We start from the raw sequence: 14,480 nt of genomic DNA, 5'->3' as shown, positions 1-14,480 counted from the left end.
TTAGTCATACACTGAGTATATTTATTGAAAGAGAGGATGTTTGGCCACGATTATATCTATTTAATTAAGCATCGAACATAAGAATGATAAAAAAAGGGGCTGAAGGGATTTTTTCATTTCTCGACCATTAGTATTGGCCGGCCCTTCACAGTTTTATTCCGTGGAATATAAGAATGCTTCAAAAACATATCATCATCTTTGGATATCAATTCGAATTTTAAAAAATATCTTCAAAAACATTTGGTCCTTAATCTCCTCTATCAATTACTAGAGCTGTGAATTAGTCATCTCCCCCAACATCAAAACTGATGGACTTTGAGGCGTAGTTTCTTTGAAAGGTTGCCTAGTACAAGTACCAGTGGAGCTCCAAATGTTGGTCATCACTAATAAGATCTTGGAAGCTCTTCTCCAGCCAAGAATGATCTTAAAAGAACTAACGCACTCTTCGGTTGGAAGAATGGTACCTCATGGCCGGCCCCTCTTACCGTCACAAAGGTAAGCCCATCATATACTTCTGTACGTCCTCCTACCTGATCTCCGGAGTACCAAGGGTACCAGCGAGTTTTCACCGCAAGATTTAGTTTGCTGAGGGAAAACCTAGTCGCAGTCACTGGAATCACCGAATCTGTGTCGCCGCTGTATTGAAAAAATGTTATTAATTGACCAAAAGATATGTGTTGTTACTTGCGTTACATATCTTCCAAACTAGTTTTTAATATACCTGAAGACCCAGATCCGTAGACCAGCAGCAATGAGTTCCTTGTATATCGGCAGCATTGAATTGTCGGACTCTCTCCAATTCCAGTTATTAAACACAGAGTCACTGAAACAAATTAAAAAAAAAAAAAACATATAAAAATGTCATTTATCTTTCCTTTTTTGTTTTGGGTCTGGTTCTAATGAAAATATAACTTAACTTGAATCATTTCGTCGGTTACGATTTGGTTCAGAAAAGTTCTTGTATTTGTTAGAATTTAAAAAAAAAAAAAAAACAAGTGAATTTATATTTGACTAGTTAGTATAATGTCTGTGAATTTTCATTAATTAAATTACTAACCACAATTGTTTAAAATGATTGTAGCACTAAACAGTTATTTTTGGTTCGACTCAGTTTTCATATAATAATTTGACCGTTCTAATTCAGTGTCGATGAGCATTGAGAATACCTGCAAGCGGTCCACTTATATGGAATGACGACAGTTTGGTTAGCGTGCATGGCTCGTTGTACCTCAGGACGGTTATAATAAATCTCGGCGTAGTTTTCGGTACAAGGGTCATACTGATCTTCTAAAAACCGTTTAGTTATATGCATATTCATCATCTCCACAAACTTGGTTTGGTTCGTTGTTTGTTGTTGTAGAGGTACACACTTGGGTGTGTATATGCTGTACTGATCTATGTCGCCAAAGTCAGCCGCAGCGTTGTAAATGGCTGAGTCACATTCTTTCGAGAATCTCTCTGCCGCGAAATCGCAGTTTTCGAGGATGGAACTGTAGGAAGTGTCGGAGATCATCGCGTGAGACCACCAATACGTTATGGTCCCGAGTTTGTCGTTGTTTTTGTCCATCTCTGGGTTTCCAACCTTATAAGGAGAGATTATGGACATGAATTCATATTTTCTTGATTACAAATAGGGGCTGATGATAGTTTAGAAAATGTGATAAATAGACATTTGTTTTTACCATGAAACCTTTGAGATTGATGATTGGTCTTTTAGAGGCGTTATTGTACTCTTGAATCTTTTTGGCAAGCTGAGGAACATAATGGCCTGTTAAGATAGACGTGAAAAAACATTAATACATAATGGCCTGTTTTGAATTGCTGCAAGCAAACACACTATAATTAAGACTTGAATCTTGGTTTTTTAAATTAATAAGATATTATAGTCGACTATTAATTTATAGAGGTTTTACTTCTGACATACCAGCGTAGCTTTCACCAACAATGTAAAAATCTCTATATTGGTACTGAGGAAATCTTGACATCCACTTCATTAGAAATATCAAATTTTCCTGAGCTGCAACGTAACACAGACAGTTAATAAATCAGACAATCAAGATCGTGAATTTCGTGATATAATTAATTAAATAAACAAAGTGAATCTGACCTGTACGTTCGTCTCCAAATTCTTCGAAATCAGAGCTTGTGTTGGTGTATGAAAAACCAACTCCAACGGGGGATTCCAAAAATAAAAGGTTTGCCTCTGGTATTACGTACACATTCACAAATATTATATATAAAGTGAGTACTCCATAGATAAAGAACAAGATTAAAAATAGTGACTACCTGTGTTCCAAGAAAAGTTGTTGAGATAAAGACTGCAACCAGTTTTTGTGATCCGAAATGGTCCAATCTCCTCCGACGCTCCATAAGCAATCGACGAGCAGCCAGGTCCTAGGGAGTTAATTACATACAAATTGAAATTAATTAACGATCATAATTAAAAATATAAACAATTAATGCTTTTTCCTTCTACCTATTCACTAAAAAATTGAACATAAAAAAATTAAAGTGTCAACATATCGTAACATTTTCTATGTAAAGGAGAGATTTATATATCTTCCAATGTGGTTTTATTATGGGCCATGTCATGTGCATGGTTTGTCATGCTTTCTTACCGAATGTCAAAACAAAAGAGAGATGCAATAAATGAGAAGTTGATGTTTGAAAGTGATGAGAGTGCTTAGATAAATATAGTTAATACATATGTTTAGTTTAGCCAATCATAACTTTGCTTTCTTTGTGTTTGTGGTCCTGCCTGAGTAAAATCAGGATCTTCAATTGAACGACCCTACTTTTAACTTCTGCCGGCTTTAATTTGTTAAGTTAGTAAAAATTTAAAATATTTTCATGATTAAAAAAACTAATTATGTCCCTTTCTCTTGTTCAATCCTTCTTTACCCAATCTTTAATACTAAAAATATAAATCATTTTTAATATAGTACCAAATAAAACATGTTTCTTGAAAGGGTTCTATACAAAAAAAAAAGCTTTCAAATCTCCATTTTTGTAACTTTATTCGATCTATGAAAAATGCATATTAACCTCTTGTTAAAAAATGTAGATTTGGATCATTTATCACGAAAGGTTTGATTTGATATAACATTTATCAACAGTTTACAAATTTAAAAGTAATAATGATAGATCATATTACGTATTATTTTTGAATTTTCAGAATTAACCTATATTTTTAGAAATGGGAAGTAAAAATTTACAATTTTAAGATTCTTTTTTGCGAAAACCCCTTATTAACAACCATAGTAATCAAGTGGCCTACGCAATATCCACACACAAAAGAATCAATAAAAAGGTTATAGCGAGTTTATGGCGTTTTGAAAAAGAAAAAAAAAACGAGTTTGGCGCTTTGACAACAGATACAATACTAGTGTACCACATACGGATCCATGGGACATATATAATATGATTACTCGCGTAATTTAGTGTCTTAAATATATGTTTTTTTCATGCTTGCCCTTTGTTACTTTTGTTTTAGTTATATAAAGGTTTGGCTACATTTGCTTTACATTTAATATATAATATTTACGCCGTGAAAAGATAGTGAATACTGAATACATGTTTTTATATGTCGGTGTCGTGCACATGCTCTGAAGTCTGAATGGTCAAGATATGTAGATATGTGTAGCCGCCAACAGCATATTCCAAATGTTATTCCTTACGGGCTTATTGTAATGAGAAAGTGGACATTTTCTCAAATGCACGCATGATTGGAGTAATTCATATTTAATGAAAAAAATACTATGAATATAGTAATTCCATGTTTCCTTTTTGTTTGTTTTATAACAACAATGGCATGTTTCACTTATAAGACTCATATTGGATTGTTGATGCTGTTTTGGTGGACATTGATTTGCTTTAATGATTTAATCACAATTAAAAAACTATGATAAGACATAAAGTATTGGTACAGTATATGTATTTTTATATTTTACTTTTAGGTAGGCTAATAAAGAATACGCATGTTAATGAGCTTTGACGTACGTCTCCATATAACGTTGACGAGGATATATATATATATATATATACATATTAGAAGAGAATTCCCTTATTATCAACTCTTCAAATACAAATTTTATATAGTAGTATCGCAAATGTATGAACATTAGGAATTTATCATTCTTTGTGTGTGAAGTGAAACCTAAATTAAATTCTTTTCACAAGATCTCTAAGTAACGGAACTAAATTAATTTAAGAAACCCTAAGTAACTGATCTAAATTAATTTAAGAAACGAGCAACTCAATATATGGTCAATCAGGAATATAAAACCATTACAAACAATTATTTCTTATAATATTTAAAATTATAATTGTAATCTTTTATTTTTGAATAACTATGAAGGCGTATGTCCGTTTGACATGTAAATATCATGTCAGACCAGAACATATTGTAGCTAGTTTCTTCTCAAATGCAATTTTTTGTTTTTTGAAAAAACTGAAAGATTCTAAACCTAAACTCATATATTCTTTCAGGCCTGAAACCAAATGAATTTATATAGTTTTCTCCCAAATGTCACTGGAACTGGCGAGTTGTATAAGCTTTGTTTGAAATACTTTACTAGTTGAGCGATTGACATTTGATCCAAATGCAAACTTCTTTGTTTCTATATCGTATATTTCTTATGTTTCATAAATATATAATTAACATATAGTTGTCAAAAAGAAATATATACATATAAACTAAATATACCATAACCAAATTATAGTCAATTTTTTTTTACTTTGTCTGAAGGATCAGTTCAAATTGTTTAAATTTAACCCAAAAAAAAAGAGTAAAATAGTTTTAAATAGTTGCTAAGTTTCATGAATTCTTAATAATCAATGGGTAATGAGTGTATTGAACTTTTATGTATTATTAGTATAGATAAAGATCTCTTATATTTCCTAACATTTATGTTGACATTGAGTATATTTTAGTTTTGTCATTTGTACCGAATCGAGTTTGAATACTAAGGTCCACTTGGAGATGAAAGCATTTGCCGAAGCATATTTTTGTTCAGGTTCAAATAGATCTTCAATTTCAAAAAGAAAAAAAATCACAAAAAAAAATATAAGGCTCTTATGATAAGAGTATGAAGAAACACTAAAGACATGTGTGTGGATATAAAAATATGAATGGACGTGGGGAGGCAAAATAATCTAACCTCCATTAAGCCAAAGAAGAAGTGGTTCGGTGTGAGTAGACTGAGATGATGACTCAGTGAGCCAGTAGAAGAGTGATCGACCATGTGATTCGTTTACAGTCACATAACCCGCAAACTGTGAGAATCCTACTTTTGGTTGCCCTGGAAGTGATTTGATCCTGTCCTCTTCTTGCTCTTTTGATGATGGTAATGTTGATAAAGTTGATGTTGATGAGAGCACTAGTAGAAGAGAGATTAAGTGGGTTCTTGCCATATCTCTTTCTCTCACTCATTCACTACAGTGTGTTTTTTTTCTTCTATTGGTTTATTGTTCGATCGATAGAATGGTGAAGGACTTGCTACTACCACTAATTTTTATACATACATGCGTGTGTTATGTGTATGTATATATATTTTTGTCATGTATGGGAGAGACATAAGGATGGATGGATGGGGTTTTGGAGGGTTCTTATGTAATGTGTTTTGGTGAGTCATTCATTGCACAATGTGGACCATCTTCTCTCTCTCTCTCTCTCTAGAAGAAAAAAAATATTATGCGCCTTAGTAAAATAATTTGATTACGAGTCATGTGTATATTTTAATATATATATATATATATATATATATATATATATATATACTAAGTTATGTGTCGTCATTCTGTCTTTCATGGTAATTGACCTATAGGTGTTACAATTATAGACTCCATCATCTATTAAGAAAAGGAAAACTATGCATATCTAGTAAAGAACAAAAGTATTTTCAATTTTTCAAAAATGAGATATAAGATTTAAAGAAACAAAAAAAAACAAACTTAATGGCCATTGATCAACTGATAATTTTAAATAATGTGAAATATTAAAATAACAATAGTGGTTTTCAATTAAAAATTTATCATTTTGTTGCTATTGGGATATCCTCAATATTGTTTACTAAAAGGTATCTCTTTCGGATTAGTGTTTTTTAGTGTCGTATCATAAATGTAGTATTGTCATATCTAATTTGGAAGATAACTAAAAGATACGTCGACTACATCTCATATTTGTAATTTGTAGACAATTCCTTGTACATACTCTTGTTACCCCTTCCCATCATTGTGTTATGAAAAGATTCTGCCACAATTTTCGTAGCTCATGTGATAAAAATTGATTTCCTTTACTTGTGGACGTAACCAACAACATTAGGTCGGTGAACAACGTAAATAAGTGTTTTTTCGCGTTTCTAGTTACTTTCTCGCATTTGCTATCACATATAGGAGTGAAAGGAATTTTCTTAGGTAACCAAGAAAATATTATATATATTGTGGAAGTACATGTTCGAAATCCATGGTTGCCGCAGGCAGAGGCAGACCTATATATGGACGTGAGGGGGTGCCGTATGACCTTATTAAAGTTAAAAAAAAAAGTTAATAGTGTATTTGATTAATTTTTAGTGAAATAGTTGGTCAAAATCATGCACTCTTGACCCCCATTCGATTAATTTTTGGTGAAAAAATTGGTCAAAATCATGCACTTTTGACCCCCATTCGATCTTTTTTAATATATATATATATATATATATATATATATAATACCAACTAGTCGTTAATAATTTGTATTATGACCTCCGTAAAATTATTTTTGGGTGTGCCACACTTAATGCCTGACACCATCAGGCAAACAAACTTTGATTACACTGTGCTCTTGCGAAAAAAATTATACTCTATGAACGGCTTTCTAATATACCCAAACGAATCTATGATATTACATTAAAAATTATTGAAGCGGTCAATGCATGATACCAATGAACATTGCGTATAAATGGAAAGATGGATAATGATGAGTTGACTGGGATCCAGAGCTCTACAAATTATGTAGAACTGACATACTCATGTCACACTTACTAGGATAACTATTCGATTTTATTTATTTTATATTCTAATATCACCAGTTCTACATAATTTGTTTGTTCTGTAAATATAGAAATTGTTCTATTTTGCTCTACCCCATTTACTGTTTCACCCAAATGTATCAGTATTTGAAACCACTCTTAGGTTACATGAAGTCTTAACTTTTTAGTCCCGATTTTAATTAATTGATATTAATTAGTAAATATCAGAGTGCTAATTTTTGTCATCAAAATATATGATTTCATTCTAGTGAGTATACTTCAAGTTTGGTTGTTCTATATGTCAACAAATATTTATTTTGCATTGGAAACCTGATTTAGTTCCAAAATAGAAGAATCTAATTACTCAAAAGATATGATGAATAAATAAGAAGAAAATAATCTAGCAGAGAATGAAACTGATAATTTCTTGGCTAATTGGGAAGATTTGCATTACATTGTCTACAAGACCATTTGACCCCAAATCTGGTTCGATCCTCCGGACCTTGTATAAAACCCATTTGGCTCCAAACCATAACGACCAAACTTTTTTCTCGTCTAAAGAGAAAAAAAAAAGTATAGAGAATTGGTCGTAAGTTTTGTTAGAGAAGAAAAAAGAAGAAGAAAATGGCGTCTTTGATTCTGATTATGTCACTAATGTTTCTCTTATTTACCACATTCTACCACTTTGGTGAGGCTAGGATCATTGCTGTGGGTGGATCATTGGACGCATGGAAGGTTCCAGAATCAACCAACCACACTCTTAACGATTGGGCTGAGACCGTCCGGTTCCAAGTCGGAGACTATCTCTGTACGGATCTAAATCTTTCTTCTAGTTTTTTTTTCCTGAATATATTGATCTAAATGACAGTCCTGAAAAGTGACATTATTACCTGGTTTTCCAAAAAATTCCATTACCATGAAATCGGTTTAATTGTTAGCATTTTCTTATAAAATTTCACTTAGGTTAAATACTTGGTGCTACCATACTTTGGTCATGATGGTCGAGATCCGGATGTTAGTTATTGTTAAATAGATTTTTAGTCACTGAAAAGAGTTTAGTTTGAATAGAATAAATTATTAAGTTGGATTTGGTTCTTTGAGATATATGTAAGAATTGTAGAGAGTAGAGACCAAACAAGTATGAAGTTTCTTGGTTTTAAATTAGTTGTGTTTTTGGTGATATATAATTATTGGTTTAATCGATATTTTGACAAGTAAATAGTCCAAATCATTTACATATATTCATTTTTTTAAAAATTATTCAAGAAACTTAAAACCCATTTCAAATATATATAATTTACAAAAACAAATGCATGCGATAGTAAACTAAGCTTTATTTTTAACATGCGACAGTGTTTAAATACGATGCCAAGATCGATTCGGTGTTACAAGTGACAAAAGAAAACTACGAAAAATGCAACATGGATAAGCCTTTGAAAGAACACAAAGACGGATACACAACAGTGAAACTCGATGTCTCAGGTCCATACTTCTTCATAAGTGGAGCTTTGACCTCTAACTGTGCTAAAGGTGAGAAACTAACTGTCGTGGTTCAGTCACCTAACCACCCGCCAACGCCAAAGCAAGGACCAGGCGCTGTTACACCCACTCTATCCCCAAAGCCATCTACTTCTCCGGCTGCTCCACCTACCCCTTCTCCAAAGTCATCTACTTCTACGGCTCCTGCGCCAGCGCCGGCCAATAGCCATGCAGTTGGGTTTGTTGCCGGAAATGGCATCTTCTGGGCCTCGACTATTGTTTCTGTCTTTGGGCTTGTTTTCGCTTAAAGCTTTTTTTTTTTGAAGTTTAAAGTTTATGTTATGCGTTCAAAATCTATGATTTAGAGAATAATGGATTATCTATATATATAGATATATATATGTCTTATTTGACATTACTGATAATTTAATTTACAATTCTTTTGTCCCTGGCAACGATTTATTCTACAAATTTAGCAATGTCTAATCTTATTGATACCTAAAAATATTCTATTAATGTTTTATTATTTGTTTAGTTGGATGATGAATGGTTAGATCGTTTCTTAAACGTTATCATTTTGAGATTTTTATCTAATAAAAAAATGTATTTATAGATTACGGCGGTAATTTTAATATTAAGTTTCTGAATCGTTTTATAGTTTCGTGACTTGGTGTTAATATCATCACCACAAAACTGTAACTACAAGAAAACATGGATTTTACGAAAAAGCTAAGCAGTGGATTTATCGACGAAATTAGAAGTTGGGATCTCAAAACCGGAAAAGATCTGCTTCGATTCAAGTCGTGTGCTTCTCCGGCGCACAGCCGAAAACTTGGGTCGACTAAAGAATCAATTTTTCTATCAAGCAACAATGGGTCAAGTTCTCTTTTGCTCTCACACCAATCCTCTCCGACATTCTTGAAGGCTTAGTAGTTGCTTTCATTTGTTATCTTTTTTTTTTTTTTTCTTGTTCCACTGTAGGAGCATGGATTTTCACTTTGATTCTGCTAAAAACGAGTTTGATTTATCTGCTTGATATCGGTAGCCAATGCTGATGTGATCCACTTAGTTGCCTTGTTGCGTCTCTCATCCCCTGTGTGATTGCAGATGAGGGAGGATAAGAAGTAGAAGAATGATGAAGGAGAAGTGAGGGAAGGAGTAGCGCATCAATAGCTTTGTTGCCACGCGGGTATATCTCTTGTCATTTCTTTCAAATGTCTAGCTCCATCTGTTTTGGTCTCCATGGAGGTGGGTTTCTTACTTTCTTTTAAAAATCCTGGAACTGCTTTGTTATTTCATCTTTTCAGAATTCTTGAGTACTTATGTGCAAGATTGTTTTTTTTTTTTTTTTTTGGTGGGATTCTCTCAGATCAGGTGTCAGCTATTTTGGTTGAGTCTTGTGGCTTAAAGAACTCAAGGCTCAACTCGGCTCTCCTCAGTGTCACCAAAGTCACCGAAGGTACTCAAACTAAGCTCTCTAAAAGCATATCACTTCTTTCACAGAGTCACCTCAGTTTTGGTGATTTTATATGATAAAATCTGGTATGTGTGTGTGTTGGTGTTTGTGTTTGTGTCTTAGAAGCTTATGGTTTGAACATGTGATTTTTGTTTACTATATTATTTTGTTGTTTGTGATCAATAGACTGGATTTGGAGAAGCTTGAAGAAGCGGTTGGCTGGAAGAAGATAGGTAAAACCCTTATGTTTATTTTCAATTATTACTCTTGTATTACTCTTCAATTCTTTGAAGTCACATTGTTGCATGCGTAAACCATCTGATTCAGTGTCCTATTGTTCTTAGGTCGATGATGATGTTTGGCTTACAGAGAAAGCCACAGCCAAGCACACTCTTAGACAGAGCTCATGATGTACAATTTTATTTCAGAGCGTAAGGTAAACTTTCATTGGTTAAGACATTTTCTTATCCTATTGTATCTTTTGCTATTAAGGTACAATATATATACTTTGCTACTTATTGCTGTGAGACTTTTATTAAATCTGTCAAAGAGTCGTTTGTTTAGAAGCCTCTGTTGTAATTTTTGTGAGGCTTTTTGTTGAATTTGTCAAGAGTTATTTGGTAATACCAATCTCTAGACACCTGTTTTATATGCACTCTTTAACTAGAGTCACCATTGTCGATCTTCTTACTCACACTCACATTTTTAAGCTAGAAGACATGTTAGTTATAGTGAATTGCTTGTCCCCATGGTTTCTCATTTCTAGTCTCGATTTTGAAATTGTGTTATATAGATAATGGGAAATGAGTACCCATGATACATTTTTTGTTTGTTTGTTCTGAAGGTACTTGAAGAAATGAGTTGCTCTTGGAACATTAGTGGGAACTACCTAGGCTTCAATGATGGAATACAAAGCAATTGAGAATGTGCGACAAACCATTTATTATGTAGTTTTTCATAATAAGTAATAAGTGAGTAATATATGATAGTGAAATATATGGTTGTGAGATAGTTGAATAAATGGAGGGTTGTAAAATAAAGTAGAGAGTTGAATAAATGGAGGGTTGTAAAATAAAGCTTAAGGAATATTCTATGTAATATTCCCTAAGATTTGTACTATAAAAACCAAGGCTTGGTGAAGAATTTCATACAAGCTGAAGTGAGTGAGTTTGAGTAAGAGTCTTAAGAGTTCTTGTAATCCCTTTGAGTGTTTCAATAAAATAAGTTTATCCCCTTGTATAAAGATCTTTCTTATATTCTTACATAATCTTTGTCTAAAATACTTCCTAAACACTTAGCATTGATCCTAAAAACCTCCTAAGTGGTTGTACCACTATGTGTGTGTAATTTTGTTCTATTTTTCTAATTATGTTTTTTGAGGAGGATGAAGTATTCTTATTTTTAGTTATGATTTTTAATTTTATTTTGTAATCATGGTTTATTAATAATAAATATAGTACTTAAAAATAATGTTTTATAACATTATTCATAATTTAAATATATTTAAAACAATTAATAAAATATATATAATTTGTATAAATACTGTATAAATACAATAATGTATAAATACTTAAATACAACTATAGTCGGTAATTAGTCATCAATTAGTCACTAAATTTGGTGACTACATTATGAATATTTTGCGTTGTCGTAAACAAGTCGTAATGTAGTCGCTAAATTTAGTGACTATATTACGACTAAATTTACGACTATGCAAAATAGTCATAATGTAGTCGCTATTTGGCGACTAATTTTATGACTATCTATTTTAGCGACTCTCGATTTATGACTACTGGTTTTAGTCGCTATTTAGTCGTAACACACCGTTTAGTGACTAAATAGTGACTAATAGTGTAGTCGCTATTTGCCTGTTTTCTTGTAGTGGAGTGTGTTTAATCCTATATATGGAATAATTTGTTATGAGTTTTGCTATGATTTTGTTAATTTTGATGAGTTAAGTTGTTATGATTTGTTGTAAAATCTTCCCAAATCTCACTTAAAATAACAGATTTTATATATCTATCTGTGTTTTTTATCTAGAAACATCCTCTAAAATCTCCTAAAATTATTAAAAATTGAAACACTTAAATAGTTTTAATAATAATACATTTCATTTAAAGTATTTTTCAGAATAATTGGTGCATTGAGTTTTGAAAGAAAAAATAGTGTGTAATTTATCCTTTTCATAAATTACAAAATGATTTGATTCAATGGTTTGACTGGAAGCATGATGGCAATAGGCAATAGCTAAAAAACGAATAATTTTTGTTTAGTCCAAAACAAGGTGAATGAAGAAGGTACATATGAAGAATAGGTTCAAGCCTCTAAACAAGGGGGAAAACGGCCAAAATCAACACAGACAATTTGTGAAACGCTTTTTCATACCCAAACTATGGTACTATGCAATTATCAATCTGAACAAACTAAAATTTCAAATTTCCTACCTAAAATTTATAAAATTAACCGATTTCAATATGTCCGTAAACGGTGTTACTTGGTCATTTAACGGTGTTGAGTCAGATGCCAACAAAATGACCACATGGCCAACAAAACGACCACATGGCATCTGAGCATCAAAACGACGTCGTTTTGATAGTTTAAATAAAAAAAAAAATTGCTACTCCCAGGATTCGAACATGCATTCACCTAGCCCATCATTTTCACCCCGTAACCACTCGGATAAAGTGATTTCTTTGGGATTGATTAAAAATAATGTAATATATTGTCTTCCGTCAATCTTCTTCTAATCATCTTCTCTCCTTCGCTTCACAATGGCAAAAACGAACAGATCCAAGGCTTCCCAGCGTATAATAGGAAACGGTGAACTAAGCATTTGAGATTGAAGAATACATTCTTCTCTAGAAGGAGAAGATGGTGATGGATGAGGAGAAATACATATTTGGGTTTTACTAAGATTCATGGAACTCATGAAAAAATACAAAAAAAAAAGTTGATCTGTTTGCATTAGAAAAAGAAGATTTACGGAAGACAATATATTACATCGTTGTTAATCAATCCCAAAGAAATCGATTTGTCTAAGTGGTTATTGGTAAGATAGATACTTTAAGCTAATGTGGGTTCAAATCTTGGTATTAGCATTTTTTATTTCATTTAAACTATCAAAACGACGTCGTTTAGATGCCCAGATGCCATGCAGTCGTTTTGTTGGCATCTGACTCAGCACCGTTAAATGATCAAGTAACACCGTTTACGGACATGTTGAAATCGGCTAATTTTATAAAGTTTAGGTAAGAAATTTGAAATTTTAGTTTGTTCATATTGATAATTGCATGGTACTATAGTTTGGGTATGAAAAAACGTTTCACAAATTGTTTGGTTTGATTTTGGCCGTTTTCCCCAAAACAAGAACTAAAGAAAAAAATATTTGTGTAGTCCTAAACAAGGTCATTTTAACTTTTGTTATCCAAAGGGACTAAAGTGATGACATTTCGTGCAATTATTACGTTCTCACACTATTCTCAGACATCCTTGTTGGTCACTCTTTCAAGTCTTTTAATTAGATGCCCTTTATTCTACACGCGAATAACTTCTTTTTTTTTTTTCTAACTTGAATGTTTTGATCTTCATCTAATTGGCATATGTAGTCCACTGTCCACATCAGCGGCCAATACTTGTTCATCACTCCTTCTAACTTTAAACAGCTGCAATTTGTTCTAGCAATTCCATATATCTTTAACTTTCAGTCGTTAGCTCACATAGTCACAGTATTGTTTCTGCATTTTCATCCACAACTTTTAAGAAAACATGTACTCTCTTGGCCATCCAAATTCCAAAGATATCAAACTCCTCTATAGTCCTCTTAGCTAGAGTATACATAGAGAATTAGAGACTCATCTTTCCAATGTAAATTTATTCACTCAGTTTTCGATAAGCTGTACTTCAAATGTTAACTTTCTTTAGGGGTATATAAAAATGGGGATTTTGTTTCTTTATGTATTTACACAAATGGGGAATTTGATAATGACTACTTTCTAAAAATTATTTGTCTGCCCCATTTCCACATTTAAGGATATGAGAAAAAAAAGAGAGAGACAGCAGAGGAAACGGGTGGGGCCCGACCCGGACAGCACCGAAGAAGAAAGTCAATTTGTTTGACAGAAGACAGAAGACAGAACCTCTCTCTTCTTCACTTCTCTCTTCTCTCTCTTTCTTTGTCCGTTTTTTTATTCTTTTTTTAACAACTTGTGTGCTCTTCTTCTGCTACTTCCGTTTCTTCTTCTTCTTCTTCACCGTCGCCGTCAGATTTGACTGTTACTGTAAGTTACTTCTTCTTCTTTTATGTTCCTCCCCGATCTCAGTTCCTTACCATGATTGGGCTTTGCAATTTGTTCCTGAATTCGGTTTTGTCTAATTTAGAAATAAGTTCTGTTCATTTTGTGTAGCTGATAAAGTTTTGATTTTTTTTATTTATTTGTGGGTTGCAAATTTCTTCCTCTTTATGAATTTGGGTCAATGATATTTAGCTCAAGTAACCTAATATCAGAACTCAATCGCTTGATTTGTAACAAAAAAAAAAA

The 14,480-nt window shown here is 32.6% G+C and overlaps 2 protein-coding genes and 1 long non-coding RNA gene across 5 annotated transcripts; 2 read left to right on the top strand and 1 right to left on the bottom strand.

Moving 5' to 3' along the window:
- On the bottom strand, positions 196-5,466 carry LOC104702918 (serine carboxypeptidase-like 22). The gene is made up of 8 exons (XM_010418838.2): positions 5,160-5,466; positions 2,287-2,394; positions 2,108-2,203; positions 1,925-2,017; positions 1,683-1,768; positions 1,167-1,582; positions 722-823; positions 196-636 (listed from the first exon to the last, which is right to left on the bottom strand). The coding sequence occupies exons 1-8, from the start codon at positions 5,410-5,412 to the stop codon at positions 384-386; spliced, it is 1,407 nt and encodes a 468-aa protein (XP_010417140.1). The 5' UTR covers positions 5,413-5,466; the 3' UTR covers positions 196-383.
- Positions 7,580-8,794, top strand: LOC104702917 (early nodulin-like protein 3). The gene is made up of 2 exons (XM_010418837.1): positions 7,580-7,815; positions 8,361-8,794. The coding sequence occupies exons 1-2, from the start codon at positions 7,632-7,634 to the stop codon at positions 8,792-8,794; spliced, it is 618 nt and encodes a 205-aa protein (XP_010417139.1). The 5' UTR covers positions 7,580-7,631.
- On the top strand, positions 9,215-10,903 carry LOC104702916. 3 transcript variants are annotated; one of them, XR_002032904.1, is made up of 6 exons: positions 9,229-9,361; positions 9,594-9,734; positions 9,856-9,945; positions 10,129-10,175; positions 10,287-10,378; positions 10,787-10,895. It is a non-coding gene; the product is annotated as an uncharacterized LOC104702916 (long non-coding RNA). The 3 variants fall into 3 exon arrangements; XR_002032903.1 differs by having other exon boundaries at positions 9,215-9,734; positions 9,861-9,945; positions 10,787-10,903; XR_002032902.1 differs by having other exon boundaries at positions 9,215-9,734; positions 10,787-10,902.

This window comes from Camelina sativa, chromosome 7, assembly GCF_000633955.1.
Source record: "Camelina sativa cultivar DH55 chromosome 7, Cs, whole genome shotgun sequence".
In the NCBI taxonomy this organism is placed as follows: Eukaryota; Viridiplantae; Streptophyta; class Magnoliopsida; order Brassicales; family Brassicaceae; genus Camelina; species Camelina sativa.
The sequence above is the reverse complement of the archived record's forward strand: the minus strand, read 5'-3'. Positions and strand labels throughout refer to the sequence as shown.

Bases quoted from the DNA above. Each gene is read 5' to 3' on its own strand.
- LOC104702918 (XM_010418838.2), bottom strand. From the start codon at position 5,412: ATGGCAAGAACCCACTTAATCTCTCTTCTACTAGTGCTCTCATCAACA. The intron at 2,204-2,286 runs GTAGTCACTATT...ACGTAATACCAG, and splicing joins CAACTTTTCTTGGAACACAG to AGGCAAACCTTTTATTTTTG. The intron at 1,769-1,924 runs GTATGTCAGAAG...CTATCTTAACAG, and splicing joins TGTTGGTGAAAGCTACGCTG to GCCATTATGTTCCTCAGCTT.
- LOC104702917 (XM_010418837.1), top strand. From the start codon at position 7,632: ATGGCGTCTTTGATTCTGATTATGTCACTAATGTTTCTCTTATTTACC. The intron at 7,816-8,360 runs GTACGGATCTAA...AACATGCGACAG, and splicing joins CCAAGTCGGAGACTATCTCT to TGTTTAAATACGATGCCAAG.